Source organism: Sinocyclocheilus grahami, unplaced genomic scaffold, assembly GCF_001515645.1.
Source record: "Sinocyclocheilus grahami isolate Dianchi unplaced genomic scaffold, SAMN03320097.WGS_v1.1 scaffold131.1, whole genome shotgun sequence".
Taxonomy (NCBI): Eukaryota; Metazoa; Chordata; class Actinopteri; order Cypriniformes; family Cyprinidae; genus Sinocyclocheilus; species Sinocyclocheilus grahami.
In genome coordinates this window covers 1268458-1289029 of record NW_015505310.1, presented here as the reverse complement: position 1 = coordinate 1289029, position 20572 = coordinate 1268458, and the positions used below count along the sequence as shown (strand labels likewise).

General features: G+C 36.1%; 1 protein-coding gene across 1 annotated transcript; it reads right to left on the bottom strand.

Moving 5' to 3' along the window:
* Positions 1-871: 871 nt before the first annotated feature.
* LOC107590639 (nucleoside diphosphate kinase 7-like) lies at positions 872-20564 on the bottom strand. The gene is made up of 10 exons (XM_016279514.1): positions 20272-20564; positions 16750-16851; positions 16498-16664; positions 14282-14392; positions 10722-10772; positions 10324-10531; positions 10088-10193; positions 5390-5454; positions 4253-4321; positions 872-1054 (listed from the first exon to the last, which is right to left on the bottom strand). Exons 1-10 carry the CDS (start codon positions 20272-20274, stop codon positions 902-904), a joined length of 1035 nt encoding a protein of 344 aa, XP_016135000.1. The 5' UTR covers positions 20275-20564; the 3' UTR covers positions 872-901.
* Between the last annotated feature and the right edge of the window lie 8 nt (positions 20565-20572).

Here is a 20572-nt window from a genome sequence, read left to right as displayed (position 1 = left end):
TCTACCTGCCTGTACCAATGAAAGAGCTTATTATCTGAACAGACCTTGGGAAGACATTGGAGCAGCTGGAGGACTCAAGTTACCAGTGTGCCTCTTAATAAATATATAAATTAAAGGATGTCAAAGCAAACAATTGTTGCTATTGTTCTTGGAACAGGTAATCTGCAACAAGACTAGTTCTCATTCTCTGTTAATCTGGTTTGATGAGATGGCCTCTGTTTTTGGCATGTATAACTTTGTGGGGGTGAATGTGAAGTGTTCATCATGCACAGATCACTAAACAACCCATGAGCCACTTTCACATATAGTTACGGTGTCCACAATGGCAACTTTTTAATTTTAGATTTCAAAAATAATAAGCAGTTTTAGATACGTTTTTTTTTTTTGAATGGCAGCTTTAACCATTTTTAGATCTCAAAGACATGAAGCCTTTACGATAAACCTGTTAACAATGTATATTCCTTCAAAATGTAATATTTCAAAATCAAACATTTCTGACATATACAACACAAAAATCGCAAATGCTATATAACCACTAAATTATCATGAGTAACTGTTAAAAAAAGCAATGCCATGGAAGAACAATTTTGAACCATAAAACCATAAATGCAAAGAACCTTTATTTTTAAGAGAAGTTAAAAGTTAAAAGAGAGGTTATGGTTAAACAATGAAGATAAAGAAGAATTAAAGAGCTTCCCCATTTTCCTCGAAATCTGCACTTCATTATCAGTGTGCATGTAACCACAACCTCCACAACCCAATATGAGCAGTGCTGTTACAATGATATGACAATGACATGATGCAATGATGACAGGGAATATATATATATATATATATATATATATATTTATGCAATGATTGTGGGTATAAATGCATAATTTAAGCTTTCTTGGGGGAAACCTCAAGGAAATAAATACACATTATAACAAGACTGAACCATCTTGTTACTCACAGGGTCTGCGGGTCCACAGAACTCCCGAAAGGTTCTGGGTGCGTCGGTAGCATGGATCTCCAGGGCCATGCAAGGTCCGGAACAAAGTTCATCCACCATATTCTGCAACACAAGCAGTCAAGAGTTAACGACTCCCCTCAGTCTACCTGCCTGTACCAATGAAAGAGCTTATTATCTGAACAGACCTTGGGAAGACATTGGAGCAGCTGGAGGACTCAAGTTACCAGTGTGCCTCTTAATAAATATATAAATTAAAGGATGTCAAAGCAAACAATTGTTGCTATTGTTCTTGGAACAGGTAATCTGCAACAAGACTAGTTCTCATTCTCTGTTAATCTGGTTTGATGAGATGGCCTCTGTTTTTGGCATGTATAACTTTGTGGGGGTGAATGTGAAGTGTTCATCATGCACAGATCACTAAACAACCCATGAGCCACTTTCACATATAGTTACGGTGTCCACAATGGCAACTTTTTAATTTTAGATTTCAAAAATAATAAGCAGTTTTAGATACGTTTTTTTTTTTTGAATGGCAGCTTTAACCATTTTTAGATCTCAAAGACATGAAGCCTTTACGATAAACCTGTTAACAATGTATATTCCTTCAAAATGTAATATTTCAAAATCAAACATTTCTGACATATACAACACAAAAATCGCAAATGCTATATAACCACTAAATTATCATGAGTAACTGTTAAAAAAAGCAATGCCATGGAAGAACAATTTTGAACCATAAAACCATAAATGCAAAGAACCTTTATTTTTAAGAGAAGTTAAAAGTTAAAAGAGAGGTTATGGTTAAACAATGAAGATAAAGAAGAATTAAAGAGCTTCCCCATTTTCCTCGAAATCTGCACTTCATTATCAGTGTGCATGTAACCACAACCTCCACAACCCAATATGAGCAGTGCTGTTACAATGATATGACAATGACATGATGCAATGATGACAGGGAATATATATATATATATATATATATATATATATATATATATATATATTATTGAGTATTTGAATGCAATTGCTTTTATGTTCTTAAAAGGTTTATGCTAATAGTGGAGATTATATTTTAGTTTATTATAAAATTATTACCAAAGGCTTTGCCATATATTACATAATAAGAGGAGTCGTCATTGAGTGATGACATGGAAACATGTTGCAAAATACATAATACAATATTGGGAAGATCACGGTGTTCACTATATTCTAACTCCACAGAAACTTCACAAGTTCTAAAAGTCAGCATTGAAGAGAGAAAAAGGTGTTGTTCTTTGTACTGAACTGTGTTAAAGTATCACGATAAGATCTGCTTGGCACTGGTGCACTTTGTTCCAGCAGCCAGAGTAAGACAATTCAATTACTTTACTAATGTATTTTTGCAGAACACTATCATTAGTTCCCACTCTCTCAATGTTTAAACTCACACTGTTATAGAAGCGGCAAGCTCAATGCAAGTGTTTCATGGGCACTTTGCACCTGCAGTGTGCAGACTTGTGCTTTGGTGATTGTGAGGCAATCGATATGTTGATGAGACCGTTTTCATGGCAACAGACTCCAAAATAGCCTCTGGCTTCAATGACCCAGAACCGAAATTGGCTTATATTTGGTCTAAAAGACTTGTGCAGACGTTATCAGAATAAATGATTGCTATTCGGCTGAAATTCAAAAGACTAGAGTAATGTTTAAACTCACACTGTTATAGAAGCGGCAAGCTCAATGCAAGTGTTTCATGGGCACTTTGCACCTGCAGTGTGCAGACTTGTGCTTTGGTGATTGTGAGGCAATCAATATGTTGATGAGACCGTTTTCATGGCAACAGACTCCAAAATAGCCTCTGGCTTCAATGACCCAGAACCGAAATTGGCTTATATTTGGTCTAAAAGACTTGTGCAGAAGTTATCAGAATAAATGATTGCTATTCGGCTGAAATTCAAAAGACTAGAGCGATTGAAGCTTAATAGCCAACAGGAATGTGAAGGTTGTTCCCCTGAACCGAAATTCCATGTACTGTGACGTAACACTGTACCCAGAACAGGGAAATTGCCATGAGGTGAGTATTCGAGGTTTGCAGGAGACAGGTGCACATGTGGTTACGACATGCTTTGGCGACTACGCCTTCTCTAAATGAATAATTAAGCATAACTGGAATCACATGTGAGCTATAAAAGGAAAAACTGAACTTCTTTGTATGGACCTTTGAATTGACTACTATATAGTAGGCATAACAAATAAGGGGGCTATTAATGCTTTTGGCTCACTTTATAACACTGTACCCAGAACAGGGAAATTGCCATGAGGTGAGTATTCGAGGTTTGCAGGAGACAGGTGCACATGTGGTTACGACATGCTTTGGCGACTACGCCTTCTCTAAATGAATAATTAAGCATAACTGGAATCACATGTGAGCTAGAAAAGGAAAAACTGAACTTCTTTGTATGGACCTTTGAATTGACTACTATATAGTAGGCATAATAAATAAGGGGGTTATTAATGCTTTTGGCTCACTTTATTTTATGCACTTATATAAATAAAACGATGAATTGTTAGGTACAATGTACTTACTGTATTCGTGTGGTATTGCAAAACACAAACACACTATTGAGTTGGGATATGGTTAAGGTCAGGGACAGGTTTAGTTGTACTATCAACAAGTATATAAGTGCACTGTATCAAATGATTAAATTAAATGTCAGTGCATAGTACTAAAATGACATTTTCTTTAGTGGACTGAAATCATAGAAGAAAGTGCAGCAACATATACTTACAGTATACTCAGCTACAACCCCTTTATAAACCTCCAAAATCTCCTCCGCATTTACTCGATCCATGTTGAACTGTAATAAAACCAAATCAATTTGATTACTGAATAAAAACAAACTTAACACTTAAAAATCAAGATATAACATTATATATGACAATATAATATTATAATGATTCCATCATTCAGGATAAAGCAGCAAGAATATTTATTTTCACAAACAAAATCAACGTATTAATCATTTTTGACTGGAAAATGACCCATTTGAGTGGGCTATCCAACACACTAGAGATAAAATCTCTAAGCCAACTATTCCAAAAGACCATTATCACTGTCCGATATTCTTTTTATATGCAAAACACAAACACACTATTGAGTTGGGATATGGTTAAGGTCAGGGACAGGTTTAGTTGTACTATCAACAAGTATATAAGTGCACTGTATCAAATGATTAAATTAAATGTCAGTGCATAGTACTAAAATTACATTTTCTTTAGTGGACTGAAATCATAGAAGAAAGTGCAGCAACATATACTTACAGTATACTCGGCTACAACCCCTTTATAAACCTCCAAAATCTCCTCAGCATTTACTCGATCCATGTTGAACTGTAATAAAACCAAATCAATTTGATTACTGAATAAAAACAAACTTAACACTTAAAAATCAAGATATAACATTATAAATGACAATATAATATTATAATGATTCCATCATTCAGGATAAAGCAGCAAGAATATTTATTTTCACAAACAAAATCAACGTATTAATAATTTTTGACTGGAAAATGACCCATTTGAGTGGGCTATCCAACACACTAGAGATAAAATCTCTAAGCCAACTATTCCAAAAGACCATTATCACTGTCTGATATTATTTTATTGACCACCAACCCAGCCCTGGACATACATGCTTTCTAATAGTAACAAAACCTTCATTGATCCACTCTAGCCCAGGGGCATCCTCTGTACACTATTTTCAGCAGGGTCAGGTGACAAAGCTACAGCGCTGTATTTGGTCAGCAGAGGACTCATTTGGAGATGTGGGAGGCTACTGATCTGGTGGCAGATCGCATGGTCGATGACGGGGTCAGGTTACACCAAAGGGAAACATAATTGTGTTTGCCCTTGGTTCATAGAGAGACTCTATTTTCACTTCTCTTAGATTGCTATTAGTTTGGTCATTTGTTCTGTTAAAGAGAACTGATCTAATATCCATAAAATATGTATATCTTTAAAAAAAAAAAAATTATGTCAACTTTATTATTTTAAAATACAGTTTGTATGTTAATAAAAGTATTATTATTATTATATGTAAGCTTCATCAGTAACACTTTAGTATAGGGACCAATTCTCACTATTGACTAGTTGGTTATTAGCATGCATATTATTAACAGATTGGCTGATTATTAGTACTTATAAAACACATATTCTGCATGACAATATTCTACATCCCTAATCCTACCCAATACCTAAACTTAAAAACTAACTTACTAACTATAATAAGTTAATAAGCAGCAATGGGAGTTTATTAAGTCAAAAGTTGTAGTTAATTGTTTGTTAAAGGTGAGAATTGGACCTTAAAGTAAAGTGTGACCACTTCATCTAATTGTAACATTCAATGTGTTTCTTTACTCGCCAACATTATTCGCTAAAAAATTTAACTAAAATACGTACCATTTGTAGGGCAGATATCTCAAATCCATTTTCTATAATTGACTTAAGAATCTTTCCCGTCAACGCTGAAAAAAAAAAAAAGAAAAAAAAAAGAAAGATTAAAACTAACTGTCTTGAATACAATAGTACATTTTATAAATATCTCTCGAAATCATATATAGAACTTCAATTGCAAGACTTAAGTATTTTAAATCATTCTCCACATATAAAACTGTATTCTCCACATATGAAACTGTATAATGTCTATAATACAGAAGATATAATAAATAATACATTTATTCAATTTATTTAATAAATAAATACATTTATTTATTTTATTTATAAATAATAAATCATTTAAAGAATTATAATAAAAACAATTTAAAAAATGAAGATTAAATCCTTACATTAAGGGAATTTTTCAGGCTTAATAAATAAATATTTTTTTTAATGAATATTACAGTTATAGGTAAAGCGTGTAATACTAATAAATATATTTTAACACCGCAAAATTGAGGTTTTCCCTTTAAGGACAGCAAAGTATAAGTATAGTACAGGGTATATTCACATGTTTTTGGAAATAACTTGCACTTCTAAGAGCAGACTAATCATTAGATGGAAGTCTAATGATTAAGGATTTGAGAAGGTTTCAAGTTCAAAACCAAGTAGCAGTGACCTAGGAACTCATGTGATCCTGCTCTATCGACTATGCGCCCTTGCTCTAGGGTGACTGTCCCTGCAATTAAACAACTATATGTTGCATTGGCTGCATCGGTTAAGTGGCAAATAAGACTTTTGACCTTCTGTTTAACCGATATGATCATGCAGAGTTAAAGGCCAACAAACAGTTCACAAGATCATGAAGGAGTGACTTCAAAGGACAGACTTTGATCTCAATAACGCGAGAGTGAATTTCTAAGTCTGCGCCTTTGGACTGAGTGCTGAGAGACTGTATTAATAAAGGGCACAGTGGGGTATGTATCCATTAGCACTGAATTAGGAGTTTGTGGTCTCAATTTCAGCAAGTAGTACAAAATAAACTATGCATTACGTTTCCAAAACACATATTTAATCAGAACATTTAACATATTTCAGGCAATTCAATTTGCAGTGTTTTTTCTCTCATATCCTTAAGAGAAAGGGCAAATACTACACAGCACAAATTAAATGTGATTTCACTCATATTTCAATAGCTGAAAAGGGCAAGGACAGACAACCTGTTTAACATTTCCATATTTAAAATTACATCTTTAATCTTTTATAAGAAATTAGAGAGAAATTAGTAATGCAGTATGGCCATGCACCATAGCAACTGCCCTAGAGAATTTTCTTTTGTCACATAAATGACATCTTCACACATCTCACCCTCCCTCGGCATTACCGGTGACCCTAAAGGTTCCAATTCTAACAGCAGCTTCCAGACACAATCAGCCCTGTTGCTAGGCAATGGTATCAGCACTGCCTGGCTACACATTTGTCTATTCCAGTCATGAGCTAGTTCAAAACAAATCAAACTGCTTTTCTATTAGCTGAGACGTTTCAGTTTAAAAAATAAGGATTCATTGGAGGACATTTACAAATGCTTAAAACTTCACATTGTTAAAGTGATTTTGGCCAGTACTTTCGAAAGGAAGTCAAATCTGCTTTGAATGTCTAATATAACAGGCTGGACTTTTATAGATGCATCCAGCTACAGCTAACTTTAGTGTTATAGACTTTGAACCGTATGGCGTGAATCTCAGAATACATTAATGAATGGTGACCAAAGTTTAAGCCATTTCCCACTGACCTTGAAGACAACATTAACCATCTAGAGAAACTCACTTCACACTAGGTTAATCATTGTAATCTATTAAAAGAACAGAGAAAGTTGCTATTCAGCAAGGATGCTAAATAATTTTGTAATTTTACAAAAAAATGATATTTCAGAATAAATGCTATTATTTTAAACGTTCTCTTTATCAAAGCATCCGGAGAAAAAGAAATGCAGCAGTTTCCACACAAATGTTTGTCCACACTGGGTTTCCACACAAATATTAAGCAGCTTAACCAATGTCAACATTGATAATAATTCGAAATAGTTCTTGAGCATCAAATCAGCATATTAGAATCATTTCTGAAGATTCATGTGACACTGAAGCTGTTAAAATATATATAAAATAGAAAGCAAATATTTTGAATTGTAATAATACTTCATAATTTTACCATTTTTACTATATGTTTGATCAAATAAATGCATTCTTGGTGAGCATAAAGGACTTCAAGAACATAAAAAAAATCTTACCGACCCCAAACTTCTAAACTTTAGAATATACAATAAAATGCACAATATATTGTGCATGTTTTTAATTTGTAGCAGTGCTGCTGCTAAAATTCTTAAGGGTTCAGGGCAAAATTTACATGGGTGATGACGGCCTTGTGACGAGAAACGGAAAACATACAATTACACAATCCAGTCTTATGCAACGCGACATTTCACAGAGACTGGTTTCGAGTGAAAATACAGTTGAGGGATGCGAACAACATGCTATTGTAGTCTTTAATCCAAAAGTAATGTTACAACACAAGGTGAACCAAGCCACATGACTATCCTGAACAAATGAACAGAGCGGTTGCCAAATAATCTGTCTAATAACAATCATGTAGCCACTCTCTCAGCGGGGACTTTCATTACTGGCTATTTTTATTTACTCCTTTCGCAAAGCTGGTGGGCTCTAGACCACCAATCAAAACGTAATCAGGACTGCAATCCTCTTTAAATCACTGGTTGCCAGCACTTTTGATGGAGGTCCAGAGAGCAGATGCACTGCAGGGGGAGGTTGATAGCTGGAATATGAGTGTGGGTGTGCGATTGGATGGAAAATTTGGTGACTAATAGAGAGTTGACACAATGCTAACAGGCGAAATGATGTTGGGTAAAAGCAAAAAGAGAGACCATAAGACTTCAGTGTTCTTCTTTCAATACAATCTGACATTTCTGAATGTTCTTGAACAATTTTGATGAGACTGAGACATGCAACATGAAAAGGACATTCAAAGTGAAGGATTGAAACCAACATATAATGTGTGTCAAAACTGCGGAAGGTCTTGAAGCATGTATTTTTTGTGTTCGTCTGTTTTTGGGGCTCTGTGTGTTTATGTGTAACATTCCCTACAGGTTAATCAGCCCACAGCAATGTACAAAACCAACTTGGGGCCTGCTTAGTCCACAACCACTATGTGAAATATCTACCTCAAGCCTATTGAGAGGATTTGAGATTTCACAGGTCAGTGCCCTGGCGGCATGCTCCATGAACAGGGATCAGGAGACGGATTTGGAGAAGGCTTGGTTAAGAGTACACACTGGCTTTAGGGGTTTTATACTCGTCAACATATAACAAGCAAAACAGCACTAGGCCAGGAGGGAATGAAGACAGTTACATAAGGAGAAGACAATCACGAAAGGATCAAATGACTCTGAAGTAGCACCTTCGCTACCTAAACTGCTCTTTTCATTCATGAGAACTGGGTTTCTACACTTCCACCAAACTCACCACTTTGGGTTCACTTTGAAAAGGAGACTTTTTTTGTTTTTGGAAGAGTAGTTTTTAAAATTCTTCATTGGCCTGGTCTATTTTACTTGAGGTCTTTAAAAGACCACTTTTAAAAGTAAATGGTAATTAATCTACACTGAACATAACAGAATATAATAAACAGTCAAATGTGTCTGGATTCAATCAGATTTACTGAACAGAAAGTATTGGTTGTATGCCTATCATTGACAGATGTCTTTTTTTCCAACAATGAGTGAGTAATTTGCTCTGTAGCGACAGGCCACAACAAAACAGCCATAACTATGGTTTCTGAGCAAGTTTGGCACTCTACCTACGCAACATTCCCATTCCCAGATGGAAAATATGGTTAACCGTTACACTCTATTTTAAGGGGTCCTTGTTACAGTGTAAACAGTTAAGTACCGAATAATATTAATTAACTACATGTACTTACTATTTGGTTAGGGTGTGGCTTAAGGTTATTTGCATGTAATTATGCATAATTTATAATTATAATAGTAAGTACATGTAACGTGTAACAAGGACACCTTAAAATTAAAGTGTTACCCAAAATATATATGACAATGTATATACTGTATGTAGAATATAGTACAAAAATATTTTAGAGCCATAATCTGGAAATTGCGTAATTATTTTTGAAATTTTCATGACTTTCCAGGTCTGGTTTTAAATTTTTCTGATATTTCCAGAATGCTGGAACCCTGGCAGTTGCACCAACACTTTTGCCATGCTTCACCAAGCTTCTTACTCTCCCAATGTGAGCAGTAACCTGTTAATGTGGAGGCTAAATCAAATATGTGCTGCTTTCATGTACAAAGTGAAACAGCTTGATATGATCTAATGGCACTCACACATGTTGCATGGCAAGGTTTTGAGTAACTATTAGATAAACTCCTGGACCAGCATTTAAGAGAATATAGCCTGAGTAACTAGGATGGGAATGATGGGCTATGACATACCAGGAGTGTCTTACCAGTGCACTTATAAACAGAGATGGGTTAATAATACACTACTAACAGCACATTACAAATAGCAAATAATTAACTATGCTATATCTCATCTATAATAGGTTATTTCAAAGACACCTGATTAGACATGATAATTACATCATCACTGTGTGTGTGTGTGTGTGTGTGTGTGTGGGTTGGTGGGTGGGTGGGTTTACCTTCTGAGATGGCATGAGGTTTAATGATACAGCAGGTGCAGTCTGAGTACTTTGCTGTGTTGGAGGGACCGTGACCAGTAGTAGAAGGGAAGAAGAACTCCAGCTCCTATATAGTATAATTAAAAACACATAACCCAATCATTTCCTTTGCCTTTATTAGCATATCACTGGGAAAAAATGATCAACACAAGATTGTAGGCTTGATTAATTGCTATTGACAGTTGCTTTTTTGTTACCCGTGCAGCAGATGCCAATGAGTCTGACCCATGTCCTGCATTCTTAGTGCCATCGGTACCAAACTGGCCTCTGAGACTATTCGCTGCATCTTTTTGTGCCACGCCAGAATCAGTCGGACCCAGAACTTTTCTCCAGGTTGTCACTGCCTCATTTCCCATCAGCTCCATAGCAACCACGGGACCGGAGCTCACAAACTGCACCAAATTACTGTTGTTGAAGAAGACAACTGGCTTTAGCAACTTTTGCTATGGTGTTTATGATTAAATTTGCGGTTAAAAACACGCAGTGTAATGCAAAGTCATGCCAAAGTCACTGTGACAATCTGGTTCAGGTGTCAGAGTCTCCTTCAAAAGCAGCCCTTACATATAAGTCAATCATTGACTCAGGAAAGACTCACTTGAAAAAAGACTTTGACTGATGTTCCATGTAAAAGTCTGCTGCCTGCTTCCTGTAAGAAAGCCATAAAAGAACACAGGGTTAATAAGTGATCTTCAAACCCCACCATCTCTTGACTGACCCCTATAGTGAAATAGAATACGAAATTAAGGAACTAAAAGTTTCATCTTCATATTACCCTTTTGTTGTAATTCTATCATTTATTAATTTGATGACGCGCCAACTAGTCCAAGAAATGAGATAATATGCTTAACACAACTTCCACATCTTCATTCTCTGACAAAGACTGTCTCTGTCAATGAACAGCTGCTTGCTACTTTGAGGAAAGGTTAAAGCAGCAAAACCTGACCAGGCTAAAACAACAGTCTATCAGAGAAACTCTCCATGTCAGCATATTTCAAGACGAAAAGGAAAGATTAACCTTCAGAATTCACTGTAGCCATTTTGGATCATATTTTCAGCCAAATACATAAATGTTAATTTACTGTGAAATGGTTTAGCACAGATGGGGTGTCTACAAATATACAAGGACATCCAAAAGATCTCCAAATGTTATTTGGATCATAATCCAAATAACATTGGATACAATCATAAGCTATTATGACTGACACAAAATTATCTGACTTCCCTTGAATATATTTTTTTAAAATGGTGCATGTTGTTGGGCAAGTGCTGTTATTGTTAACTAAAACTAAAACCATTAAACTATTAACAACTATTAAAAATGTTTTTGGGAATTGTAATGAAACTGAAAATAAAATATATAATATAAATACTGAAACTGAAATAAAAAATAATTAAATCCATATAAAATACAAAAAACTAATAAAAATGACAAAAGTGACCAAAATTACAAAATTAAAAAATATATAAAATTTAAGTAAAAATTTAGTATTATATAAATAATACTAAAATAACACTGCCTTGGGCTTTCTTTTTCCATATGTTTGTTATGATGTTTACATAGCAAATGCACTAAAATAACTACTGATGTACAGACTTTATTTTTTTATCATTTTACCTTAAAGTTTTTTTATGTGGGGGGAAAAATATACATTTAGCTCATTTTAGCCTTGGTTGAAGTTAAAGGGGTCCTATTATGCTCTTCTACAAAGTCTTGATTTTGTTTCGGGGGTGTACTAGAACAGGATCTCATACTAGGTTGTTCGAAAAACACATTATTTTTCACATACACATTATTACAAACACCTCTCTCCCCAGTCTGGCATGAACGGCTCAAATAGTTCCTGTATCAAATGAAGGCCTGCCTTCTGAAATACGAAATGTGCTGTGATTGGTTAGCTGGGCCAGTGTGTGTTGTGATTGGCAGCATTCGGCGCCTGGTCGGGAAATGTCATGCCCCTTACCATAGCCGCCTGTGAGCTTCAGTGTAAATATTGCGTCAAAATCAAATCAATTTGAGCGCGATTTAAACCCGGATGATTGTAACCACTCTAAGTTCGTCTGCCTTGGGAAAGCTAGCGTGTCTCCGACATTGTGATAACAATCGTTGCCTTCTCTAGTGCAGCTCAACCAGGTCTCGTCCTATTCATCGATATTCGTGATATCACAAATCCCGGAAAATATGCGTTGTAGTCCAAACGAGTCGTTCGTTGTAGTTTTTGAAAAGTGATTTCTGTTCAATAAAATATCTCCTTTTGAATTGGACTTTGAGCTTTGCAGGTCTTTTTTATGCTCAAACAGCAACATTACAGACTAACTAAAGTTGAAAAAGTGAAAAAGCATAATAGGACCCCTTTAACTTAATATCGTATATTGCATATATAAAGCTTCATGCTCTGCTTGGCTCATCCTGAATGGCGCTTTTTTATTACCCCTTTTTATATTTGTAGTTATGAACACACAAGGTTACTAAGCCCTTTAAAGTCATTTTACTCTGAAACCACCTGTAAATGTCCTCAGATTTTCTCCTAACAACTCCTCTCATCTGAAGGTCAAATCCACTAAACTTTGTGAAAATTGTGACTTCAGTAACTCCCCAGATCTTGGTCACTTCTCCCTGTGACTGAACACACAGTCTTTGTGATAGATGATAGATCCAGATCTCTAACTTTTAGTCTACCCATGCCCATATTACCACAATTTTTGCAAACCATACATTGACCTTTACAAAACAGGCCAAAGAAATAATATCTGCATCTGGAACTTTAAACACTGCCTCTTTTCTCTAACGCTCTCCCTTCTCACTACTTCAGTTAATAATTGCTGCATTGTGCTGTGAATGTAATCCATTCCTGGTACTGTGCAAAGGCAGCTACTAATGAGATGCTCTGTAGCTTTACACTGTAAATTCTTTCAGAATACAGAACACAGAGTGTGCAACATTTTTATCTTTCTTTCCTGACTTAATCTGTGTGTGCTAAAAATGATCGGGGTCTCCGAGAAGAACAAACGCATGCCAGTGATATACAGGTTAACATACAGAGCAAGCAGTGCATGATTTTTGCTGTGATATACTTTTTTTTTTTTTCCTGAAGAAGTGACTTTGTCAAATCCACCCATTACAAGTTCTGAGAAATCACTCTAGGGTTACTGAAACACCTCATTTGCATAATTAGTCGTAAACTGACTTAAAGGGATACTCCACCCGAAAATGAAAATTTTGTCATTAATCATTTACCCCCATGTCGTTCCAAACCCCTAAAAGCTTGTTTCTTCTTCGGAACACAATTTATAATATTTTGGGTGAAAACCAGGAGGCTTGTGACTGTCCTATTGACTGCCAAGTAAATTACACTGTCAAGGTCCAGAAAAGTATGAAAGACATTGTCAGAATAGTCCATCTGCCATCAGTGGTTCAACCGTAATGTTATGAAGCGACGAGAATACTTTTTTTATGCGAAGAAAACAAAAAGAATGACTTTATTCAACAATTCGTCTCCTCTGTGTCTCTCCGCATCACTGTAGCGCCATTTTGGAGAATAACCACTGAACGCAAGCAACGTACGCTCTTCTGTGTCAGCCGCGCTGCAGGGATGCGCTGTTTTTGTTCAAATCAAAGCGTAAATACACGTAGAAAACGTATCCGTGTGTCGCCTGTGACACAGAAGAGCGTACGTTGCTTGCGTTCAGTGGTTATTCTCCAAAATGGCGGTACAGTGATGCGGAGAGACACAGAGGAGACGAATTGTTGAATAAAGTCATTCTTTTTGTTTTCTTCGCATACAAAAAGTATTCTCGTCGCTTCATAACATTACGGTTGAACCACTGATGGCAGATGGACTATTCTGACAACGTCTTTCATACTTTTCTGGACCTTGACAGTGTAATTTACTTGGCAGTCAATCTGAGAGTCACAAGCCTCCCGGTTTTCACCCAAAATATCTTAAATTGTGTTCCGAAGACGAACAAAGCTTTTACGGGTTTGGAACGACATGGGGGTAAGTGATTAATGACAAAATTTTCATTTTGGGGTGGAGTATCCCTTTAAGCAAGAATTCCAGAGGCCTCCTTTTCTTTGTAACTACTGAAATTTTGCTGAAGTACTGCTACCAATATAATTATGTCTTAAGTCTGTTAATTAAAACATAAATGACTTACCATGTAAGTTTGGTCATTTTGGCTTTTGTGACTATAAGGTTGGCATCATAAATCATCTGAATAATGTTGCCAACTTTTGGAACAGCGTCTGGCTTAATCATAGCCAAAGTCCTAAAGAAGACACAAGACATGAGTATAAAAAGTAAGAAGGGATGCCAGGGATGAACCAAAGTATCAACAAATTAGATATAAATTGTAACTTGTACAATGGTATTTGTTTTGAATAATTTGATTTAATGAGTGAGTAATTGAGTGTGTGTATGTGTGCATGTATTGGATTTTGGAACCCTAGATTTAATACTACATAGCATTTCATTACATGTTTAGAGATTTATAGGGAAGAAGTTTTTGAAAGATAGACAAAGATGCCACTTTTTGCGCAGAAAAATAATTAAACACAGGCACACATATAGGCCTATCTAAGACAAAGACACCTCATCCATAATGTAGCTATTCAGCAGCATGTATATTTAGCTCTTGTTATTATTTTCAGTTTAGAGCTCAAAGGAAAATACACAGCAAATGCCAATTACTGTGAAGCACAAATCGACAACTGCTGCTGTCAGACTTTACAAAGGCTGGTTGATAAACATAATCATAAGTCACTGAAAATCTAACAAGGTTTTCATTGAGTTATCATCATTTTAATCTGAAAGCCTAGTTACATTTTAATATCGGTTCTAAAGAATTTCTTTAAAAAGGAATACTTTAATCTTTGAAATTATATTAAAAATGTACCCTAAGCATTAGATAACACTGCTGTCACAGCAATAGATATGATGCTCTGACTAAACAACAGCAGTCATTTGAGTAGCCAGCTCAAATTTACTTTGAAGAGTGCATATCGCCTTGAGTCTGTCCCTCTGTAATCTTTCCCAAATTTATATTCAAGGCATGCCACCATGAATCTCAAAGGAGAGAAAGAGCAGTGGGAAACTGTGTGAATGTGATTGATATAAGAGATAAAAAAGGACATGCTGACTCATTAAATCAGTAATCATTGTTCAGTGATTTTCACTAGTAGGAGACGCAGCAGCTCATCTTCACTTTATAAAAATTATATTAGCAGGTGTTTAAGGAGGAGGGACCACGGGGGAAAAAACAGAAAAAGGTTGCTAATGACTTTTTCTAGTGATATACAATAAGTTATCCACCGTTTGCCGTTTATGAATAAACATGAAAAATGTATGCCGTTCCAAACCTATATTACTTTCATTATTCATAATGAATCGGACTAATCTGGTTCATTTCAATTCACTGAGTGAGAAACTCAAAAAATTATATTTTAAAGAATGTTACTAAACGGTTGCTGGTAGCCAGTGACTGCCATAATATGGGGAAAAAAACACTATGGAAGTCAAAGGCTACCAGCAACTTTAGTTAACAGAATTTATTTATTTATTTTTAAATATCTACTTTTGTGTTCAACAGAAGAAAGAATCACATAAAACTTGAGGTAGGAACAACCTGAGGATGAGTAAATTATTACATAATTTTCATTTTTGGATCTCTATAACAGCTTACTGGAAGGGAGTATTATCAGTAAATGATGACTTAAATGTAGGTCTTTTGTTGCACAAAACTATTGCATGGCTTCAGAAGATTTGGAACTAGTGCATAAGTCATACTGATGACTTATATTTTAACTATTTATTTTGTGTGTGTGTGTGTGTGTGTGTGTGTGCTTGCTTATATACTACATTGTGGGGACCAAATGTCTCCACAAGGATAGTAAAACCTGACATTTTTGACATTGTGGGGACCGGCCTGCGGTCCCCACGAGGGAAAAAAGTTATTAAAAATAGTAAATTATGTTTATCTGAAAGTGTAACAATGCAAACAGGTTTTCTGTAAGGGGTAGGTTTAGGGTTAGGGGATAGAAAATATTGTTTGGTCAGTATAAAAGTAATAGAAGTCTATGGAATGTCCCCACAATTCACAGAAACAAAATGTGTGAACTTTTCTTTTAAAGGGATAAAGGGATTCTGTCATCATTCACTCCACCTCATGACAATACAAACCTGTATGGCTTTCTTTCTTTTGTGAAAAACAAAAGAGGATATTTAGAGATATGTCTCGCTGTTTTATGACCATAAAATAGAAATCAATGTGACTTCCTTGGCTTCAAAGTATATTTTTCGTGTCCCCCAGAAGAAAGTCATACAGGTTTGGAAAGACAAGTTCTGTCTCAGCAGTGGTGTTGAGGAATCAAGTACCTCTCCTTCTTACTGCCCAGTTTGTTGGCTGTGTATTGATCCCCATAACCTGTGAGGTTCAGCTGACGAGAAAAGATGTTTACTCGGTTGCCAACAAACAGATCCTCTGGATGAAGCTCATCAAACTTGGTCCTCCGTAGGAAGGTGCGCTGGTTCTTCATATCAAACTATATAAGAGAAGCATACATGTGAATGGACAAATGTCAAACATAGCTAGATGTCAGGGTCTGAAATCTGAGTATAGGAACGCACCATCTCCACGGAGCCATCTTTAGGGTAGTAGAGCAGCTGGTATCGTCGCAGGAGAGCAGCGCTGGGGTCGTACCACTCAGCCAGGAAGGCAAAGCGCTCATCCTGTGCATAACACAACACACACAACAAAACACACAGTCAAGCCAGGCACGGCAGGGGAATGTCACTGATCTGACCCTCATGCTTGGACAGGGAGTCACAACAGCCGTGCTCTGATCCTCAACACAGATGGGCAGCTGGGTCAGAGGTTTAGACCCCTTTGATCCCCTGGGGAGCTTCGCTGCAAATGTGGAGCTGTTGTCCAGCTGCTGGAGCTACTGCTCCTGAAACTGTGCGCTACACATTTGTGCAAACATTAGGGCTGCACGAAACTATCAATAGATCTATCAATAGATCAATAGACTACAGATAATATATTTTAAAGTCATAGTGTCGTCATTAGAGGGGCAACCCAGAAATGTTGTGTGGGGCCCTGTGATGAGGAGGGGCCTTTATACTATTGCCTACTCATAGAGCCTGGGGGAGATGGTATAAAAAAAATTCCGGAGTGGTTCTTTATATTTATACTACTAAAAAGAGAATGAAAACAAATAACAAAAAAACCTAAAATGCTAATACAATGTCCTAACCCCACACAAAGTTAAAAAGTGACAAGCAATAAAAAGCTCCATATTAATGAATTAATGTATTTTTTTCATGTCCAACCATGTATGCCAACAACACAAAACAAATAATAATAATAAAAATAAAGCGCACTTCATAGTGTTTGAATTCGCACACTACTTTTCACTATTAAGTGGCTGATTTCACCTTGACACCAACTCAGAAGTGCCCTTGAACAAAACATGGAGAGCAAGTATGTTGGTGTGATCTTTGTTCCCCACAGAGCGCCACCTCGTGGGTGAAATTCATAGCACAGGCTGTAATTCAGGGTGGCATAGCTAAAGCCATGAGCAGCATAGCGATGAGAAATTATCTGTTAATCTACTGTTGATCAGTGGACATCAAAACTCAAGCAAACAACAGCAGGCCTACAACAGTGACTCATAAGATTCATTAATATTCATAATAACTGACATAACTGGCAGATAATCATCATCAGTATATATCAGAACGGCAGTGCTTTAATGTTGCATTTCTAGGCACTATGCCATCCATCCTCCAGGCCACATGCTCCCTAATTCATAGCAGCAACATGTCAACACTGAGCCCAAACATGGCATCACATTATCCCAACTAATTTAACAACAGATCATTAGTGCATCTGCAACATAACGCGAATGCTTTCTCATTCCTCAAACCGTAGAGAATCCCTTTAACGTAATTGAGCTATCTTGAATCTAACAGGGCCTCTTTCCCCCAAACAAGAGCTATTTTTACCCCTCAGTCAGCTGGGACAGAGATAATATTGACAATGAACAGCCTTCTTTGTACAAATACGCTGAGGCACAGGTCTGAAAAGCCATGTCACATTAGGATTTCCACAGTGAAGTTTTGTACCAAAGCTAAAAGTTCTAGGTGCTGTACTGAAATTGATAGTTATTATCACCTCTCATATGAGGCCTTATACCAGTCAGCAAGAGGTAAAAATAAACGTTAAGACTGTTGAAATATTTTTCCCCACAGCACATTAAATAATTTACATAATGAAAATATTTTTACTTAGGAAGATTGTCTTTATTTTTCTATTACTGTATTTTTAAAAAAAATCAAATATACATTTACTTTAAAGAAAATGACTTGTGGCTTTTCTTGTCTTTTTTTCATTTTCTTTGGTTTGTTAAATGTTGTTTGGAAAAGCAATGATGAATTAAAAAATTTCGTATGCATTATACGTTATGTGACTTGACTTTTTTCAAAAAAGTAATAATAAAATATATATTAAGACTTGTTTTCTGAAAAAATGTATCCAAGTTTATGCTTAAAACAAGAAAATATATCAATGGGGTAAGAAAAATAATCTTGTTTTCCCTCTGAATTAAGGTCCAAGGCCTGGATAATTGAGTTTATTTTTCTTACCCCACTGACAAATTTTTTTTTTCTCAAAAGACAAGACAAGTCAATTTGCTTCTCAAGTAAATGTATCTTGAGTTAATAGTGTTTAGATATTTGTAGTGGAAAACAAGACAAAAATACTGAGTAATAAAATCATTATTTTGCAGTGTGGTGCAGTGCAGCTTTGTAACTAGAATATGACAGAAACAACTGATATATTAAAACACTAGCCTACATTTTCATGATCAAGACAACTGCAGTGTTTGGTGGCATTTTTCCAGTCTGAAAGAGTACATTTCAGCGGGTAGTCACCCCCTACAGCACATAGGGGCTATATTCCCACATTCTGCCTGGTGCCAAAGTTACCTGAGGACATCTGTACGTCTAAGAAGAAATATGGAAAGCTTTTTCTCCTATATTAGGACCGTTGTTGTTGTTGTTCTTAAGTGAAAGCATCATGAAAACCCTTTTTTTATCTGAATGGAATGAAAGCAGGAATCAGGGCATTTTGAGAGGGTGCGGGGCTCTAAATGAACATTCCAGCACAACAAAATCACAGACTCCTGGTTAATGATCCTGGCCAGATCGAACTAGAAATAGCTGGGCTTATCTGCCACCTCTAACACTGAAAAATAGGGCTTTCCTCTCAGAGCCCTTCTTGGAAGCTGAGACTTTCTCAGACACCTGCTGTTGCCCTCTGCTATCACTGCAAACATTTCATGCTGTCTGTATGGAGATGGATCAATGCACACTACTTAAGGAGACAGAATGTGAATTGGAAAATAAACATAGTGTAGGAGCACAACAGAGCAAGTAGATGATGGTGAAAGTATCCTGTTACCCAAAGAATAACAAGGTTTTGATTGTTGAGCAAATGACACTAAAAAAAGCATATTAATGACATTAAAGCTTCTGACTGAAATGGATCTGTAATTTCAGTATCCTCCATCTTCAATATGATGCTGTAGAGCCTCAAACCAGACAGCTAGTTTTCAAAAACAGTTGAAAAACAGTTAAGCAGCTTACTGAAACCTGCCAAAACTACATTCAGTCAGAGCATTCTTTTGATTTCTTTCTTTTGTTTCTCGAAGAACCTCAAGGAGGCCAATGCTGACATCTAGTGGCAGACAAATGAGAGCATTCAGTACGTCAAGAGCTTTTAGGTATTAGCTTACAAATTATGCCGTTGCAAAACTGTTTTGCTTTGTAAATTATTATGAGTTATCTTCACTTAACTAGGATTTAAATAGCCTAGATGCGTGTTTACTTGCTTCTTCACTTGCTATGACTTAATGCATCGCTTTATTACAGTTTACATGAGAATGTACTCATGGTATTTTATATTTAGTGCAGACAACACAATTCATCTCAATGGTTTATGTGACTTGAGTTTCTTTTATTAGAAAAACGTATACTGTTAAAAAGCAAACGACTTCCGCCAAAACCACAACAAACATTCATGATCATATGAGTTGAGTCCTTTATTACTCGTATCTAAACAATGGAAAAATATACTCTCCCACTTACCATGTATGAATTCTTTAAAGGAATGATAATATTAGTTGATTGTTGTTTAACAGACGGTTGATGGTCTTCCTTTAGCCTCGCTGTTAATCCCCATCACCATAGCAACAACATCAAACGGGCTACCGTCGAATAAAATAATAAACCATACCTCCTCTGTGAACTATATTGCGTGGTGTTTTAACATTCAGCTCATTTCGATTTTAAAGTCTGGTGAGTAAATAGACGTTTAGGGCGCCAATAGTTTGCTTATACGAGTCTTACTGTAACCCGGAAGTAGTAGTTTCTGACCTTTACCGCCAAC

Excerpts from the sequence above, each read along its gene's own strand:
- LOC107590639 (XM_016279514.1), bottom strand. Across the intron at positions 14,393-16,497 it reads CTGGGCAGTAAGAAGGAGAG|GACTTTGGCTATGATTAAGC; the intron begins GTACTTGATTCC and ends TGTCTTCTTTAG. Across the intron at positions 10,532-10,721 it reads CAGTCAAAGTCTTTTTTCAA|TAATTTGGTGCAGTTTGTGA; the intron begins GTGAGTCTTTCC and ends CTTCAACAACAG.